At 44.5% G+C, this 20,660-nt stretch overlaps 1 protein-coding gene and 1 long non-coding RNA gene across 2 annotated transcripts in view; one reads left to right on the forward strand and one right to left on the reverse strand.

The window, feature by feature from the left end:
* The window catches only part of LOC119441510 (2-Hydroxyacid oxidase 1-like), a 175,671-nt gene that overhangs the window by 49,385 nt on the left and 105,626 nt on the right, over positions 1-20,660 (reverse strand). Inside the window, 1 exon segment of the mRNA XM_037706129.2 lies at positions 9,419-9,594. Coding sequence (XP_037562057.2) covers positions 9,419-9,594 — 176 coding nt within the window.
* LOC119441511 (uncharacterized) lies at positions 15,223-20,501 on the forward strand. Its single transcript, XR_005189924.2, has 3 exons — positions 15,223-15,435; positions 16,554-16,657; positions 18,792-20,501. It is a non-coding gene; the product is annotated as an uncharacterized LOC119441511 (long non-coding RNA).

The following is a 20,660-nucleotide window of genomic DNA, read 5'->3' on the forward strand; positions in this document are numbered from 1 at the left end:
ATGTGTGTTATGATATTAGTAAAAGGAAATTTAAATCGATCGCGGTCATGGCGGCATTATTACGATGTGGGCGACATGCAAAAACACTGGTGTGCTTGTTTAGGTGCACGTTAACGAACCCCAGCTGGTAAAATTACTACGGAGTCCCCCAGAACGGCACGAGTTATATTCGGATCATAGTTTTGGCGCATAAATAGTGATGCAGAACTATCTATAGTACTATCGATACTATCGATAGTTGAGTGATTATCGAACTATCGATGGTAAAAAAAACGATCGATAGCGTTATCGATAGTAATTTCCATAGTAGTATCGATTGTACTTCTAATAGTTAAACCTACGTATACCTAAAATAGTTAAACCTACAATAGTTACTTACAATAGTATACCTACAATAGTTAAACCTACGTAGTACTATCGATTGTACTTTCAATAGTACTATCGACAGTATAATATCAACCGCGCGAACTCATTGCAGCATAAACTTGGTTCCCCGAGTGCGTGGTATATGGTAGTGGTGTTAAAGGGATACGGACACAAAAGTTGGCGGGTGGTTTTTTGCGTCGGAACAAAATCGAACTGTTGAAAATGACGAATACAGTAAGCTGCTTTGAAAAAAAAAAGAATTTTATTATTTTTGCGATTTTCTGTTGCACCTTGCCCCCAAGCGGCCGGCGGCAGAAGCTGAAATTTGACGTCATAACAGCCACCCGCGGTCAAGGTCGGCCACAGCTGTCGCAGTGTTTCCAGGGCTGTCGGTCCCTTGCAGCGTTTGTTTAACCCCTTTCGGTGATCTTCGCACGTGGTCCGTCCGAAACACTATCCCCGTCGGTGCTCCACGCAGGTGGTGCGTCCTACATGAGGCTTTCCGCGGTCGTCGCTCGGTATTGACGCGTTCGTCGCGGTGGAAGGAAATGCCCAGACATTGCTGTTATAGCAGCATCGTCGGTCGTGAATCGCCGTCTCACACGTTTTCAGAGACGACAAGGTGCGTAAACTTTGGATACCTGCCTATTAGAGAGCTTAAGCTTGTCCGGTAATCGGGTAAACGCGGGCGTTGGGGCGTTCGGGCTGAACCGTAAGCGTGAGCGGCCTGTATGGTGTTGCCACCTGGTGGCGCAGAGCTCAGACAGACAAAAACAGCTAATATTGCAGTAACCAAGTCTATTCTACTTCGCTGCTGGTGTAAATCTTCGGCAGCAACACGATTACGCCACTGCCGAAAATTTACACCAGGAAATGACCAATAATGCTTGCACATGTGTCTGGTGCAGAGCGAAATCTTCGCGCTACGGTTCGCGAAAACCTGACCGGCACTTCCACGGCCGCCTGATCTTCTTCATCGCTTGACGCGGAAGGCTCGTAACCGTAAGCGGTAATATTTCTTGCCAAGTTGGAATGGGCCTCGTATTCAGACGTGTACTCATCGCTGGTAGACGCACCAGAACTCGAATCCATGCTCGCGATGGCGGCGTCGGCGCGCTTCGAACGACCGCGGCCGGCCGGCTGGCTTTCTGACGAGGGTGTCTTGACGTCCCGACTTCCAACTGCCGCGGGTCGGTCGGCGAGGCGCGCGCTCAGAAAAACGCCAAAAATAAAGCCATCAGCTCAAAAATGAGCTAAGTGACTACTTATTTTCGGTGTAATCACACACTGAGGATTCATTTTCAGCGTTTTGGTAAAATTTTCAGATTTTGTGTCCGTATCCTTTTAACTATGACAGGACTCTTCGTTAATGCAGTCTGCCCGTCACCGAGCTCTGGAGATGTACCCTACGTACAGTTGCTGGATGAAGTGTTAGTTTCGCAAATGTCCCAGTTGAACCATCCAGACAACAGGCGGTTCCAAATGAAACTGCTGCAGGAAGCCGAATTCTGCGGTTCCTTGAGAGACAGCAGCAGGAGCCCTCAACCGCAACATCGAACGCAGAGCTAATGGTTCGCCAGTACCTGGAGTTACATCCACAGGAAAGTTAGAGCAACCATTTAGCATTCTGGAAGTCTTAGCAGTGCTCCACAACGCGGCTCTCTTAAGTGGCTAGGAAGTACTTGTGCATTCCAGCAACGTCGGAACCCGCAGAACGAATGTTCTCAGTGGCTGGACAAATCATTTCAGATAGGAGTAGCAGGCTGAAGGGCAACAAAGCTGACATGCTTGTGTTCCTTCACCAGAATGCTTGAGTGACACATGATAATTAAGTTTAACTGTTCAGCTGTAGCGGAAAGGAAGCCGTTACACCTGGCGGAACTGGGCTGCTTCAAATTTATATTGCATTTTGTGATTTAAAAATAAAAATATCTGAACTACGTTTGTTGGTAAGTTGTAACTGGTTAGTATCGATTGCACTATCGATAATACTATCGATTGTTTATCGATAGTAATACTATCGATTGTTTTTTTACACTATCGATAGTTTAAAATTGTCGCAGTTTCACCTGAAAGGCGAAGCATCAATTGCGATAGCAAATTTGTAGAGAGCTATAAGGAGTAATGATAGTAGCTTTATCAGCTGTATAAACTTGGACATGCAGCAGCACCGGCAACACGCAGAACTGTTGTCGACGCCGTCGGCGTTTTGCCCGCGTTCGCACAAAATGCGTGCGGCGTTGGTGACTGTTGTCGGAGCCTCTGATATAAATAGGCACTTGGTGCCGCAGCTAAACGTCGCCTCCATCCCCCCCCCCCCCCCCCCCACGGCCTTTCGCGCGTCGGAAGAAGGCGCGTTTGCTCTACATATACGGTGATTGTAAAGAAGGAAAGAGACGCCTACATCTGCAGCCCTTAAGGGAGCACGGCGCAGAACGCGCGTTTGTTCTCCGCCGTGGGTTCACTCCCCGTGAAAGCGCGCGTCCCTCGGGCCCTTTCACTCTCACATACAGCGTTCGGCGGCGCGCGGCGACGATTTCATCTCCATTGACGTCATACGGAACCTCACGGCGACGGCGACGACGACGGCGACGCCGACGGCAGAAATCTGCTTTGGAGTGTCCATATAATTGCTATCGCAATAAAAACTATCGATGCTATCGATAGTTAATTTACCGTCAATTTTGCATCACTACGCACAAAGCATTAGACTTTAATTAAAGTTTAACAATTCTTCACCTATGTAAAGCAACATCAAAGCAAACTGCACAGAAAGATTCGTTACGTCGCTTCCCACAGTGCATCGGAGTCTTTCTGTCTTTTTTTTCTGGAGCCGCACCTCTCCCCACTATCTTTCCTTTCGTCTTAGAAACCATGCCTAGAAACGCTGAATGACGGCACTCATTTTCTTTTCAGAAACAATCGCCAGGCGAGCTGGGCGCTTTGGCGAATGGGTGGCGGCGTCTATGCGTGCGTCTTAACTGCGCGCGCTCAGACGCACGCATGACGCAAGCAGCCGGACCTATAGTTACTACATATATGCGCCCGGAGCATATAGAGTACTCTAGTCGTACCCTCTGGGTAGCGTCACATCGCGGCAACTCACTGAACTAAGGCGCACCAACGGCTCCCATTGCGGACCGAGCGATTGCACTGACATAGAAAAAATAGAGGCGCTGCACCACGTGATCTCTCATAGTACGTCACTCCGACGGTGGCGCCAGGTTTTCCAGTAGTGGAGCTCGCCCCCAATACTGATTTCTCGTTTATAAAGAATGGATAAGGTGCGAAAGCACGATAAGGGCTTATAATGCTGTGAGAAATTCTTATAAGGCCGGTAAGGAGCGGTGTCACAAAAGAGCGCGTAATCCAAGCGCACGCCGCGTGTCACGCAAGCCAGCGAAAGAACACGCCGGCCCCGCGGCAACTTGAACAGAGGCGGAGAGCGCATACACTTCAAACAGCGACGCGAACAACGGCGCCGAAACGTCTAGAAGAGTCTCAACGAAGCGACGGTAACGAGAGAGAGAGAGAACATACGCGCGCACCGAGACACCTTCTCACCCGGCGAGTCGAGAGACATTACTACAGCAAGAGCATGCACCAACAGGATGAGTCATCACCCCGCCTCGCGAATGCTCCGACGGCGGCGGAAGGAACGAGAAAAGCCTCGAAGGTTCCTATGCCTTGGCCATGCTCCGAGATCACGACACCGATAAGAATGTTCGAGTATGCCTGTGGAAGCTATATAACCGCCGTGCGAGAATCGTTTATTGGAGTTCGAGAGTTCAGTCCGCGCCGCTGAAGTGATGTAACGTGAAGACCGAGCGGCTGCGGAAGAAGGGGATTCCCCGGCAAGCTAGTCGACGGGTTCACGAGCGAGTGCATTTCCGGAAGAAGTTCTTTCTTCGAGATTTGCCCCGAGTTACGTCGAGATCGTCCGACTTCAAAACCAACACTGGTGAATACGATTGGACACTGAGTGTTCCTTTTTTATTTTGTGCTTTACGTGTTGGACTCTTGGTGCTTGTCGTTAATAATTTTCTTGTGTTTGTTAATAACCCTCTGATTTTTATTGAGTTGTGTCTAGCCTAAGTGGGCAAGTGTGTGTGTAACTGCCTTGTGTGAAGAATATATTTTGTTCTGTTTTGACAACTCTGGGCTCTGACTAGGTCTTTGGACAGCAACCGGCGTTCACTGGCGCACCGGAGGGCCGGCCCACTCTTAATTGTCCTTGCTTTCGGGGGATTATTTTCGGAAGCTGATAAGTCGGCTTTGGAATTTGGTCCGGCGTCTGCGCCTCGTTCACGGGGTCTGTGACAGGCGGATCAAGTCCTGCAATGTTGATAAGAACCGATAAGAGTTGATAAGGGTCGGATCAAGTTCGATAAGGTTGATAACAAACGATAAGTGTTTATACTGGTCGGATCAAGTTTGATAAGATTGACAATGACACCGGGCTACGTGGAGATGAGCAAATGGCACAATGCTTGCGCATACTTAGACAACTCCAGAGGAGTCTCTGTGTGAATTTTTTTCTATGGCTCTGTCAAGACACCAGCCTTCTCTGGTGTCTTGACAGTGTGTGTGCGCCCTTCAAGTATGTTGCGTTGCTTGACATGATCTCCATCTCTCTACCTTCTCGATTGCTTGAGGCCACTCTGGCGTGAGGACTGCAGGAAGTGTTCGAACAAACACACACAAACACTATATATATATATATATATATATATATATATATGTGTGTGTGTGTGTGTTATTGGAAATTCCGCAAAGAACGGATTGAACTTCAATCAGAAAGTCGGTAAGTCACAGTAATGGTTTCATTGGCTGGCCATCACAAAAGGCTAAGGAAAAAAATATAATATATGCCGTAGCGTAATTATAGCGCACCGCACTATACTACCTCGAAAGGTGCGGGCTTGGGGGATAGTGCAGGAGAGAGAGGACTCCCCGGAAGCCGCCGCTCTTCCAGTTATCTCAATTGGCGGCGTAACTGGCAGTTTCCATAAGACCGCGAGAAATGCACGCGACAAAAGGGTGCTGCCGGACCTGGATGTAGAGGCGACCCGTTCCCCTCCTTGTAGCCGCGACTGCAAGACAACATTAGAGAGAAAAACGGTTGGGGGGGGGGGGGGTATGTGGATGGGCTGGAGGTGATAGTTGGGACAGGATCATGCAACTACTTTGTCTTACGGCCCAGGTGCCACGCCCACGTTCCCTTGGCATTCTGCTCTTCGGACTAAGTGCTGTCTCGTGTTTTACACAAGTTACTGACAAAATTTGGTGGACGTACAAAGGTTTTCAGACGCCTGGCAATGCGAACGCCTGAAAAAACAAGGTTTTCCGAAAGTGTTTCAAATGATATTGAACAAAACAATAAATATTCACCTCAGTGAACAACGAGACAAATTATTGAACGTAACTGGAGCCTCAAATTTCTAAACAATTACCTGTGGTTGGAAACATATTTGTTCCCACTTGAATGGGTCCTGAAGTGACAGATAGTTTCGTACATGTGGCTAGCGCAACCGCAGACACGGACAGAATAAAAGAACACGAGTGCTGCCAGTACCGTCATGAACTGTTGCAGCCAGCTTGTATTTCGGTGGCTGGAGATTGACATATAGAACGAGATTAGATATATACAATGAACAAAAAGTTCGAGGCGTATAAAAAAAAGTGTATGTGTTAGCGATCCTTCCGTGTTACTTGCTGATTGTGAGGTGCAATTTCTGGACGCAAGAATGTGACGACAGCGTTTTGGATGGCCACTGAGCATGATGAGGTGTTTTTTGTTCGCGTATATGTCGTCTTTCACCCAATCAAATTCAGTTGTGAGTATGCGCGCGTCCTGTCCAATTATATTTATGTTTCCCCTGTTTTTATAGCGCAGTATCCCTCTTTTACAAGATGAACATCCACCAACTAACTCACTAATCCGCTCTACTGTATCGCACAAGGTGAAGATTTGAACTATTCCACGACTGGCGGAGCTATCATCAGTCGGTGTTCCTGGAAGTGGTCTCCTGATATACTAAGCTCATATCAACGCTCCATAGCTTCGGCAATTGCAGGAACCGGTACTCTGGCATCATAACATGACCGACGCCCTAGGAATAGGTTCGCCAACCCATTCATGCTCATGGAATTTGCAAACAGCGCGCAAAAAAATAAGACATTTGTTTTGGGATACATGAGGCTAATAGTGCTTTAGTTGGCTACACTCAAAGCCTATCCGTCACGTATGTATGTAAAAAACACCCTTTTCGGCGTTCCGCAAGGCGCGCAATAGGGGTTCTATGTATTGTTAGCGAGCTTGCTGGGGGGCTTCTGAACGTCGGGATATAGGCATCAGGTCAAGCGGCACATGCGATCGAAACAAAACTGGTGTCAGCCGTGCCCGTGGAAAGGGGGTAGCTTACGAAAGCACTGCTACTTATTCGAACAGTATAGGGCCTCGACACCGGGCTGTTCCACGCGACCTAACAGTGCCGGTGTGCGGGGCTGGTGACAAACTTTCTCGAGGAAATTACTCCACACACGGTCTTCTTGTTTCTTTTTACTTAGTCGCTCTGATGTAAATATTTCCTTGTTACTCTATACTAACTTTACCCGTACTCTTTTACCGCCACCTCTCCTTCACTGCTGACCGCTGTTCAGGCGCCAGCAGACTACGCTAGACAGTTACTGCGGTCCGTAGCAATTTCCTTCCCTTTCCTTTATTTATCTTTATAGGCACAAAGCAACAGTGACCATTTCAAGCCTATAGCCTTCGTTTAGCGGGTCCGTACTTTGAAAAATGATAAAAAAAGTTCACTCGGAAGACAAAGAAACAAAACTTGTTGACGATCAACCACACTCAAGGTTCTACTGTGAGCACTGGTCTGCAGGCCATCTGCCGGGACGGCTTTCGAAGCAGCGGCCCACACTGACCTGACAGCCACGTCAAAAGCGGCAGCGGCGAACCACTAATTGCCACCATCATCGGCATTGACGATTTTACAAAGTTTGACCGAGCTATTGTTGAAAGTATCAGTGGGGAGAAAGCCACCACGCGCAGCAACAAAACAATGGTGCGAGGCACAACTCGTGAAAAGAAGGGGGAAAGGGGACTTCTCAATTCAGCGGATCTCCGTCGCCGCGTCACAAGAGGGCCATCCCGGGGCATGCTGCGGCGGCGAAGAGCAGATTTTTTTCCCGCTTTTTCCAAACATGACTGAGTGGCGTCGCCTGGTGGGAGAATCTGAACTACACGCAAGATGGCGACAGTGATACCTCCACCTTAACTGCTCGCTCTCGCTGTCAAGCCACAGATCGCGTTCGCATGCTTAGGCTTGCAGCAGGACATGCGAACTCCAATGCGCTGTCCGTGGGACGTATGCGCCATCGCCACGGTGACAGCGTGGTGACAGCATAGGCGACGGCCCGATCGCACCTCGAATGTTGTCATAATTGAGCGCAATAAGATAACTGCAGAGGATAGAACATGCGCTCTGTCAATTCTGGGACTTGTCCCTTGTCTTGCATATGGAGACATATAATACTCCCTACACGCTATGTAAGCTTACCACAACTTGCGACGATACCTACGGTGCAATAGCACCATGACGTAATCTATTGATAATACAGTTGTCAGCACATATATATGTGGCAAAAAGCGGCTCCCGTGCACTTAGCGCACACACGAAGTAGTGGTAACGGCACCTGGCAAGCACGGAGCCAAAACTCAGCATATGGCGTACTTAGCACTGATTGTATTTGCTGTGTGTTTTTGGTTAAAAAAATTATAATTCATGAAAGCTTCAGTACAGCGCAACCGATCCACCGTTACCGCTGCCATCAGTACAATCATCCAGCTTTCCGTATGTCATAGCAAGAGAGGCTTGGTACGCGCGCGAAGATAATTAGCTAGTGCGTGTAAATCTATGAAGTGGCCTATAGGCCGCTACCGTAATGGTAGGAGAATAACTATGAACTAAACCTACACCTGAGCGCTTTGAATAAAGTTGCTTTCGTGCGTGATACGATGCTTTAACGTACCCACTAAATAACTCCGATAGCGCAGCGCCGTTCGCAGAACCCAAACTTTTTTCTGCTTTAGGCTGGTGGCGTCTCTCAAAATTTATTTATTGTAAGTATACGGTATTCCTATACCCTTCAAGTATTGCAGAAACTAGTAGGGCAGCAGTCACTTGTCACTGGGGGCACCGATGTAGTTGCGAAAACGTACCGCACATAGGCGAGAAAACGTAAGGCTGTAGCCTGTAAAGCTTCGAGCGGAGGCTATTGCGGTGAACTCTAAAATGGTCAATTACAGTTCACGAAAAGCAGAAGATAACCGAGCGAACCATTCTATAAAACCGGACAAGTAAAGCGGATAGCTTTCTTTAGCTCTTTCGCTCATTTTCGCAGTAGGTGGTTGGCGTTGGCGGTCAGAGTTTGCTGGTCGTAAGTTGGAACAAAGGCACCGACGAAAATGGCACTCGCGTTGGCGATCGTGGCCGAACGGCACGCCTTCTACTTATACTACCCATATAGATGTGCTGGTAAATGGCTTCGTTTTATACGGAATGACGCAACGAAGCTAGAAACTGTACGTAAACATCTTCGCTGCAACAAATACATGTCGTCAAGCGCGCAATTCCATTAATAAACGAATGAATTTCTTCAAGCATTCGGCTATTCTATGAGATTGAGAATTACTGTTGATTGTTCCGGCGCAATTTTTTTATATAACCTATATTTTCAGATGTATATGAATGTGTGCATTTTCATTTATCAGTGTATAACGCACTCATATGCTATAGCTTTTAACATTTATCGACATACCGGATGTTTGGTTTTGTGCATTGACATATACTGTAACCGCTGCCTGTTTTGTGGCACCGCTCCGTCAAACCAATTAATGGCTTTTGGACTGTGTCCCTGACATCAAGTGTACATACGAGATCTTGAAATAAATTTGATTTAATTTGCCTGTCGCTGATTCTGGTCGACCATCCGTGCGCTCGCTGCTTGGTATTTACAGACTTGAACAATCGTGTCTTACCGGTTATGATTCCTTTGAGCACCACGGGTAGCGACGTGATATTCTTGAGCCAATCAACATCCTGCCACGTCAGCGACTGGTCGAAGAAGTCGTTCGTGTACTTGGTGAGACCGGAGCCGCTGGTGGCATTCGTCATATTGAAGTTGGCGTAAATGGAGTCGTCGAAATTACCTAAACTGAAGGGGAAAAATAGAAATGCGGCTCAACAAGAAAACTCGAACTTGCTGCGTAATTTTTGCTCACTAGACAAAATTATTAAAGCCGTTTTGTGTGCCTCTCTTGGTCCATTGCTATGACGGACAAGAATTAGCTGACACTTTCACTTTTTTCAGATGCTAAGCCAGCTACAGCTGATGTTTATATATTGTAAATGGTCAGTCGAAAAACAAGCCGTAAAAGAGGGAGTTTCACACGGAGGCAGGACATTGAAAGCGAAAGCAATTTTAGCGGTGTACTTCAGCTACTCACACTATGTTCTAACAACACAGGGAGGGGATATTACACGACGCAGCACGCGAGAGAACAGAGAACTCCTGCACTACAGGAATTCCACAGATACGAGGCGTGCCACAACGCGGGTGCGTCGATGAAGACTTGATGCGGCATTTCAACAATGCCTTCGCCTCAGTTTTTACTAAATATCCTAGTGCGCCTCTACCATTACTGTCTAGCAACATAGTCTCTGTAATGCCAGCCATCACGTTCTGCGCAGATGGTACCTCCAATGTAATTGATAACCTCAAGTTCTCGTCCTCCGCCAGTATCGATGGTATAACTCGAAACTGTTGAAAATACTAAAGATATCTCAGCTGCATTTTTGTGTCTTTTGTTTGCTCAGTCGCTTTCAGCTGGCTGCATCCCTCATGACTGGAAAGTAGGAAAGGTTATTCCCACCTACAAAGCAGGCAGCAGGAACAACCCCCTAAATTATCGCCCCATCTCCTTAACGAGCATTCCATGTAAGATAATGGAACACGTCATTTACTCACTCATCATGGACCATTTCGACGCCAACCATTTCTTTCATCCTGTACAGCATGGATTTCGTAAGGGCCTTTCTAGCGAAACCCAACTAGCTCTTTTCATTCACGACCTTCATGCGAACCTGGACTGCAATCAACAAAGTGACGCTATCTTTCTCGACTACGAGAAAGCTTTTGATAAAGTCTCTCACCGTCGCCTGTTACATAAACTTTCTTTCTTGAATTTAAACATCAATGTATTAAAATGGCTAGACACATTCCTCACCAACCACGCGCAATTCGTTACTATCAACGACCAGTCTTCCGTCCTTCTTCCGGTACTTTCAGGTGTCCCTCAAGGATCTGTTCTTGGTCCACTTCTTTTTTTAATATATATCAATGACTTACACCTTCACGTAACTTGCAAAATTCGCATGTTCGCTGATGACTGCATGATTTATCATAACATTAACAATGTCACTGACGTCACTACTTTGCAACAAAATCTTAACCATGTGCAGTCTTGGTGTGCCCGTTGGCAAATGACTCTTAATCCAAATAAGTGTAAACATATGTCAGTTACCCGTAGGCGTAAACCCTTCTTGACTTCATACACAATAGCCAGCAACCCCGTAGAAACAGTAAAATTATTCAAATACTTAGGCGTTTTAATTTCCTGTGATCTTTACTGGTGCTCACATATTAACACCATAGTATCATCGGCGAACAAAACACTCGGCTTTATGAGGCGACACTTGCGTCATGCTCCTCCGGACGTCAGACTTCTGGCGTACAAATCACTTCTCAGGGCTAAAGTAGAATATGCGCCACCAATCTGGGACCCATACCAAAATTATCTCGTTAAAGCACTTGAGTCCTTTCAGAATCGTGCTGTAAGATACATTAATTCATCCTACTCATATGACGTAAGCATATCAGCCTTAAAAAACAAATCTGAGTTACAGTCGCTCTCGCACCACCGTAAGATACCCAGCGTTGGTTTTTTTCACAGGTTCTTCTACAGTTCACTTAATCGTATGCCGTACATCACCCCGCCCGCAAGAATATCACAACGCACTGGTCATCCGCTGCAAGTTTTAAAACCACGCTCACACACAACTACCTTCTCTGCTTCATTTTTTTCTCGAACAGCGACAGATTAGAATGCCCTTCCCCACCACGTTGTATCTACAAAAAGTCTCCCTACGGTCATATCTGATATTTCTTCTGTTTTGCCAAATTAATTACGCTTCGTGTACAAAATCATCATTTAACGTGTGCTTTTCATTGTATACAATGTATCTACCTTTTTTTCTCAAATGTTTCAGTAGTTATTACGTTGCATTGCCCATTTCCGACGTTTATTATGTTTTGCCAAAATAATTATTCTTTCTTAAAGAAATTCATCATTTATTGCGTGTGTTTGTTTGCACAGTAATCCTACCATTTTACAAGTGTCGATGCCATTGGTTACTACGTTGAATTATTCGCTGCATGACGTACCCCACCCTTTATGTAACACCCCTGATAAAGGAGCCTTTTAGGAAATAAACTGAACTGAAGTGAACTGAACTAAAGGCGTCGCACTTTTATGGCGCATGAAATGAGACCAATGGAAAACCGGCGGCCTTTGTCAGTTCAGTTTGTCAATGAGAGGATTAAATAGATTTAGCTTGACGTCTACTATCTGTTCCGCTCATTTCCCCACGGCCGTAGTATGCTCGCAGCTACCCAGCAGGAACGCTCATGACATCAGCGGAATCATGGTGTAAGAAGTATATCTTACACAGTGAGCGGAATGCAGAACGCATGCCCCGGCTCCGCTACCGAGACGCAGAGACGATTGAGCAGATGTGGTGGTGGAAAACATTTATTAAATACTTGTGCGTTATTGGGTCGGCTCTAGATCTCGTAGGGTGGCCGTCAACTTGTAACCCTCTGCGACTCTCAAAGCCCAGCCCACCAGCTGCTTTTGCGCAGCCGGGCCGAAGCGGACACCGCGATCTCTCAGCTCTCTAGGTCTGTTTATTGCCAATCGGACGGTGGTTAGAGCAAATGCAGAGAATATTTATTTATTTATTTATTTATTTATTTATTTATTTATTTATTTATTTATTTATTTACAGTACCCTCAGGGCCCCGAAGGGCGTTACAGAGGGGGTGGGTACAATAAACGATAACAAAACAACATGGTCAAACAATTAGTAGTATTTAGAGTAATAAACTCAAAATATGATCAGTTATTGCAATCTTGAAAGATGATGCCTCCTCGATGCAGGCGATAGAGGGGGGAAGGCGGTTCCACTCGGCACTGGTTTTTGGCAGAAATGAATCGGAGAAAACATTTGCGCCACAGAAAGGGATCCATCATACATGTCGCCACGCGACGACATGTATGATGGAAGTCTGCTCTGGGGGCACCACATAGGGTGCATTTCGCTGAATAGAACCCTTGGTGTAAGAGAGCTAAGTGAGCTTGGGATAGGAATGTGCGGGATTGGAGCTGCCTCCAGATCACTTGTTCCAACTTGGTGAGCGATTTATGGGGAGGTGGATATTGGAGGCACTGCTCCCGATAGTGTAGGGTAGTTTCATGATATGTGACAGGCGGTCTCGCGCGAAATATGGGGCTGTAGCTGACCCTGCCCGGTTGACGTGCGCTCTAACAGAGTGATGGGCCGCTTCGTTGCCAGGATTTCCCGCTTGCGCCAGCTCCCAGAAGAGTTGAATTCATCTAGGAGGGGGCCTCGAAGAATTGAGAATCCTTGAGGGCTGGCTTATGTAGCCTGCCCTTTGAGAAGTTCCGAATCACTGTTTTTGAATCACTAAAGATTAGTGTGGCAATTGTGGAGGAGATAGCGAGGGCAATGGCAGCTTCTGCCTCCCATGAGGAGCGAGATTGCGTTGTGCCTGCTGCTATTGGAGCTGGCATATCCCTGTGAACCACGAACCTCTCTTCAACGTCTATAATTGATCCAAACGTCAACGTCTTGAGGTGACGTACATATTACGTCTCGAGTACGTACCTTTTTTATTAGGAAATGCATGGATGTCTATAAGATGTACTATCTACATGAATGTTAGACTACCAGATAACGTACTATGGATGTACATAGGATATCAGTCAGGCACCATAAAATAATTGGTACACATAGCACTTGTACGATACCTCCTACGTTTCGAAGGCGTGCAGGATGTATGTATGAATGTATGTATGTATGCACTTACGTGGTGTGTAGTGTTACTGTTATTATTGGGTTATTATTATTATTATTATTATTATTATTATTATTATTATTATTATTATTTAACTCACCCGAAGTTAGGGATATGACATTACCGATAGATTTACCCCGACATTAGGAAGTGCTATGAATGCCTGAGATGTTTGAGTAATTAAGAACTACATTGAAATCTCGGGCAGCAAAAAAATATGGAGGTCGCTTAAGCTTCGCCGTTAAGAGTGGAACGCGATAGAGTTATCGGGCCCCGTGAGCATCGCATTTTTCTTTATTACTAGGCTTCACTGCAACACAGAATGTTGGAAATCCAGCTTAAAAGACCAAACTTACACCAGTCCCCTTAAAGTGGGCTTCACTTTTAAACAGAAATAGATTGCTGGGAAGACGTTCTTATAGGGGCAATATAAGTCGTCTTATATTAAAATGTGAAGGCCCTGGGACCTTTTTAATTATTTTATTAATTGTTTGCTATTGGCCCGACGCGCGCAAGTGTCCAAAACGCATTAGGCAGGCTAAGTCCCAATTTGACCTTGTCGAGGATGCGAGCGACATCTGGATAGAATTTTCGCAAGTAAACTACCCGAGCGCCCCACTGTTGGTATGGTAGAAATGCTGGAAAAGGGGCTTGTGTTTGCGTTTCCTCGTAACAGAATTGTTTTCTCGTGCATTCAAATTACAATCCGATGCCACCATGGCTGTAGGCTGTGGTTTTTCTGACGGATTTTACTGTGAGAAATGCAATTTTTTTGTTCACTAACACCTTGCGCCACACGGAGGGCCTGCGCGGTCGGGGTGGTTCGGGATCATTTTCTCCGCCACGGAAGCCGACGCCAACGCCGCATTTTCTGCGACACGGGGCCCTTAACGCTGTCGTGTTAATAAATATCATTGACCTTCAAGGCTTATCTGCAATCCACTCCACAATGTAAGTGTATTCCCCGCGCAACCTCGTAATATTGCACACGACATTGTCTAAATCTCAATTATATAATTGCTGTGCTATTTTATTTTATTATTTTAATATCTGATGCACTATTTTAATATGATTGTGTTGTTTATTTTGTTGCTTTTGTATTGTTTAAATAATCTCAAGAAGTGACAGTTCCCTGAAATATAAACAATATTACATAATTGCAATCTTTTTGTTTCGACGCCCTATAAATCATTGCGTCCAAAGTTCGCCTGTATCTCTTGCCTACCCCAATTCGATAATTTTTGGTTGGTGCACATGTAGGTATAGCAATCGGTATTAGTATTGTGTTAATTGCTTGTTTCTAAGAAATAACTTTTTCTAGCAAATGAAAGTAAAATTTCAAATTTCGCGCCTCAATCCTGAACATTGTCCTTAACAAAATGGCGCCTACAGTTATCAACGGTCTTTTGTTTATACTTTAAAGATAAAACCTTGTGAACGTTGCGTTTTTGTATAATTATTGTTACATATTATAGCATTTAATATTTTAAAAGAATTACGTAAATATAGTAGCAATTTTAAAGAATTGGCAAGAAGCAGTCTGGCGCAACGTCTCGGGTTTTCATTCTGCCTGCTTTGGCGGCGTATTCATTGCGTTGCGATTGCATCATTCTTCTCGGAGCCGGAGTGAGCTTGAAGTCGCGTGTTTGCATTAGTTTTTTGAAGTGCTGTTGGGGTTGGGGCTGCGTGATCGTCACTGGCGTCCTCCAGAGTGCCCACCGATCGGAAAGTCGTACGAACCGCAAGCTTTGAACGTCTGTTTATCGCACCATCGAAAGCGGCGGCACAGAAGGCGCGATGTGAGCTCCGGTGGGAACAGCAGCCCTTTGTCTCGTAACGGTAAGTAAACTTTTGTTAGCGTAGCCAGCATGCTTATGTGCATTGATTATGAACACTATGTTGAGAGATGTTAAGAGCAGAGCACGCCGCGAGGTTGCCGAATTTTTTGAAGCACTTGGCCACACCGGCAGCTCAGTAAGCATTGGCGACGGGCTAGCAGTAGCGTGCCCAAAAGTGAACCGCAAGTGAGCTACTCCTAAAGCGAGTATCCTAGCTTCAATGCAGTAAGCGCAACGCCTGTTAGCAGTAGCGCGGCTACAGGCCATTGTTCAGGGCTGGTATTTTGTAGCGATGCCTTTCCGATGCTAATGCCTCTTCGCGCTTTTCGCGCTTGGTCAGTGGTCAGAGCGACGGTCCGCTCACGTTATCAACGGTATCAGCCGTCGTGAGTGGTCGATGATAAGACCAGTAATAAAGCATAAGGCATCGCTACAAAATACCGGCCCAGATTGGACAGTAAGCAGTTTAGATTGTTCAGATCGTAATGCGGAGGTTTTCAGTGACTCGTGTCTATCCGAAGCCGGTGAGGATTCAGAAGAACGGTTTTCCGATGTATTTAACGCTGACGTGCAGGAAACCGCAGAACGGGCAGGAAGCCAAAGCACTAGCATAAAAAATTTCGCAGCTTCGCTTGCAAAGTGGGCTCTACAATGTAACATAACCCACAGGTCCCTAGAGCACAGGGGTGTTTCCGGAATCTTCCAAAAGATGCTAAAACATTTCTGAAGACCCCCCGTGGGGCTGTCGAGGTATGTGTATGTGTAGCCTTAAACTAGCTTAAATTTCATTGATAAATTTAAAGGAAATTAGAGCACGCTTCCAATTCAAATTTACCTGCTACGTGTTTTGCATCTGCTGTTTGATAATGACAAGAGCATATGTAGGTGGAACGTGGTTGGAGTGGCAGCATGCGTATTTTGCAGATTGTATACATCAGAGCATTTGGAGCACCGCCAAAATTTTTTGTGATCTTTTTGTTGGCTGAGTTGTTGAGGTGATAAAATAGTTTTGCTGTGAGAAAGTTCGAGATGTAGTAATTTGCTTACTGTGTCAAATAAATATGTTTGATTTGGAATGCTTTTTTTTTCATATAATGAAAAAATCTTTATTTAACATAGGTGCCGTCCAGACTGGCCATGAGACCAGCGAGTTTGCTGTAGAAACAGCCATTTGGGAGTGGCTGCGTCACGCTTCTGCCAGGCACAGAACTGCCATTGCCAAGGTAATGTGTCTTTATATGTTTCGCAATGGTTTAAACATATTTCAAATTTGAAACCAGCTATGAAAAGCACTCCTAGGATACGAAAGCAGATTGGAAAAAAACGAGCCTTTCTGCATGTTCACTGCAGCAGCAGTGGGGTATTTTTTTCAAACTGAGCAACATTTTTCAATGAGCTCGAATGTGAGTGAGGCTCACACTCGAGCTCTCCTGTATTGAAGAGGAAGCAACTGTCATACAATTAGGTAGGCAGGTAGGTAGCAAACATCATTGATACAATTGGGTAACAGTAATTTTTTCTAGTTATAACAAAATAACTAACTGTGTGAGCTGCATAGCAAAACGTACACTTATTATCATTTACACTAGGCACTGTCGAGTGCATTTGAAGCACCTATTTACTATATTCTTGCACCATAAACTTGAAGCGTAGGAAAAAATTTAAAGGGGGCTAAGTATCGTGCAGTAAGCTGGGGAATGGACAAGTTTAGTGTAATGACATAGAAAGATCGCTTCACTATATATTCCAAGGTACGTTATATTTCAGTTTGGCAAGATGACTATAGAAGATTACGTGAAGTGATAAGTTGAAATATTAGCAAGCTGTACGTTGTGGATTCATTTAGAACAACAATGATGCTAAAAATCATTAAGATAAATATTTGTCTAGCAGTGAACTGAGAGGTACGAGATTTCTGGCTTTGTATTTTCTGCTTTAGATGGACGTTGTGGACATTTAAACCCTAAAAAAAGAACTCGTAAGCATCGTGGTGTCCTAAATAATATACTGCATAGGTTTTGTGTCAACCAGCCTCCCAAAAACCAAGACTGGTTCTAGATAACCTGTACAGTGCATTATTCAGGGTGGTCTGTGGTCCAAGTCACCAAGTGCTCCAGTACTGTGTTAGGTGCTCCGCCGCTGTGCCGAGTGCTCTCCGTTTCTGCAGTATACCAAGTGCCCCTTTGCGTCTCCATTTTACCAAGTGCTCCAATATTGTCAAATGCTTGACCACGTCTGCAATGTGCCATATTAATTTTCAAAGTGTCCTACGAAATGCATGGGCATTCTAGTTAACTTTGCTTCAATGCATAAAACAGCATTTTCCTTTAAAAGTTCACTGGAACGCCCATGCATTTCGTAGGACACTTTGAAAATTAATATCTCAAGACTGGTTCAGTCCTGAGAATTCATTCCAAGTGCATACGCCTTGCGAACTCAGCGGCTGTAATTCGCAGATTGAAAGATGTGCTGTAAAACAAATAAAAGGTTTATTAGGATAATTATGTTAACTATTCAATTAGGCGTATTTCTTGCGAAAGTAATGGCCGCCTCATTGAGTAGGTTAGATCAAGGATTATAATTGTGCTATGTGCCACAGGCAATTTTAAAAAAATTTGTGCAGCTAAATTGAAACACACGGTATATGTAAGTACTGATACGATACCACTGACTTGATACCAGATTTTGAACAAAAAAAAAACTACTCGGGCAAGCTACAGACCACCCTGAATAATGCAGTATATATGTTTTCTAGAACCAGTTTTGGTTTTTGGGAGGCTGGTTGATACAAAAGCTATGCAGTATATTATTTAGAACACTATGATACTTACAAGTTCTTCTTTTAGGGTTATGTCTGCAACCTCCATTTAAATCAAAAAATATAAAGCCAGAAATCTCGTACCTGTAAGTTCACTGCTAGACAAATATTTATCCTAATGATCTTTAGCATCATTGTTGCTCTAAATGAATCCACACCGTACACCTTACCAATATTTAAACTTATCACTTCACATAATCTTCAGCAGTCATCTTGGCAAACTGAAATATAACATACCTTGGCATATACACCGAAGCGACCTTTCTATGCCATCACACTAAACTCCTCTATTCCACAGCTTACTGCACGATCCTTAGCCCCATTTAAATTTTTCCCTACGCTTCAAGCTTACGTGCAAAGAATATAGTAGAAAATTTATTGAGTGCAAATCTTAGCCTAAAGTATCGATATTTTTTAACACATACGTATATCTAAAATTGGTATATGATTTTTTTCTCACCAAAGCCTGTGTTAAAAGTTATTAGCTCTCGGCATTTTATGTTAAACTCTTTGACCTTGCGTGACCATGCTTTCTGCAGGACTGTGCCACTGAACAGCCGGGATATGTGTGACATGGTTCCCTCGGCCTGTTGTACCTTTACCTATCACCCGTGGCATCTAGCTGCCAGTGTGACCTTGCTTTCTTCAGCGCTGTGCCACTGAATAGCCCAGACACGTCTGACATGGTCTCCTAGGCCTGCTGTACTTTCACCCATCACCCGTGGCGTCTAGATCCAGTGTGCTGAGTTGTCCAAAACTGCCAAGTGCTTTATGATGTCACCAATGTGCCAAATGCTCTAGTACTATTATGTGCTTCGCCACTCTGCCATGCGCTCTCCACTTCTCCAGTATATAAAGTGTCCCATGACGTCTCCATTTGTGAAGTGCATTACCAAGTCTCTAAGTGCTCCATTACTGTGTTATGTGCTCCGCTGCTGTGTCGAGTGCTCTCCGTTTGTGCCGTATACCAAGTGCCCATTGCGTCTCCGCATTTTACCAAGTGCTCCAATATTGTCAACTGCTTGACCACATCTGGAATGTGCCATGTGCTCCACTGCTGTGCCAAGTGTATACTTTGTAAATGATATACATGTCTTAAGTTCAACCAATACCTCTATTGCATCCATACAGTGGGTCTTCACATAGACTTCTAAGTCAGTATGTACACATATTGTAGAGTTGTGTTACTGTTTCTGTAGAGTAGATGTGGGTCAACATGTTTTCTTTTTCTTCATAGAAGGCTACAGCGCGGAACCAACAAAGACAAGGAACACAGACACAGTGCTGACTTTTAACAAGAATCAGCTTTCTGAAAGTCAGTGCTGTGTCTGTTCTTTGTGTGCCTCTTCTGTCTTCGTCGGTTTCGTGCCATGGCCTTCTACGATGTTCAACCAACAAGCCCAACTGGTTACTCTGCTCAAATGTTTTTTCTACCACTCTTGGCACCTTTGTGCTGTTTCCTATATCAAGTGCTCAGCTTGCTGCTGCCATTGATGTCATCATTGCCAAAACAGCTTTCATAAATAACAGCATAAATTTGGACAGCACAATATTAATTTTAAATTTTCATTTCATTCTAATATATAAAGAAGATTGTACTTATTTGTTTATTTCTACTCACATTCTGCAGATATCACAAGGACCATCCATTGCGTTTAATGTTTTACTCCCAGAAGATGTGTGCATATTTCCTGGAAGTTTGTAGTTTGTGTATTTCTAGTCAGGTTTTGTGGATTTTGCTTCGACCAACTTTCTAGTCACATTTCGCAGATTTTACTTGCACATCAATTGATTTTATTGTTTTACTTGCACATGAATTGTCTGCATTTTGACAAGGTCACAAATATATCTGAGAAAATATTGAGCTTTATGCTGCCAGATGTAAGAGTTGCGTGTTCAAAGGAACTCTTGTTAAAGTTCATGCTATTCATCGCTTCGACATTTCAGGTCTTTCTGTTCATCTTAGTATTTTTTATGCAATATTGTCTTAGCTGCGTTTTGTGTATGGTATAACAAGGATTCCTCAGCGAGAGCTTGTGGTATACTTTGCAAGGGCATGATTTAGGGATTTATTGCTCTGGTTTAGTTCTATATTTTCGAAGCAACAATATCCTAAGATTCTGTATGATATAGGTCTCATTTTTGCTGTTCAACATAGCTTTCATTTTGTTAAACATATCCTGAATAAAAGCTTGAGATACTCTTTGAGGATATACACGTGAGTTTATTTTGGTTGTATTTTTCTATGAAAGATTACTTTATTATGTGTAATGTTTGTTCTAAAATAAAGTTTTGCTGTCGAACCAATGTTTGAAGGCTGGTATCATTTTTTCTATCAGGTGAAAAAGACACTACACGATTGCCGCACGTGCTGGGGAATGTATAAAATTACATCTTGGGCACGTATT

The sequence above is a fragment of the Dermacentor silvarum genome, chromosome 2, assembly GCF_013339745.2.
Source record: "Dermacentor silvarum isolate Dsil-2018 chromosome 2, BIME_Dsil_1.4, whole genome shotgun sequence".
Lineage (NCBI taxonomy): Eukaryota > Metazoa > Arthropoda > Arachnida > Ixodida > Ixodidae > Dermacentor > Dermacentor silvarum.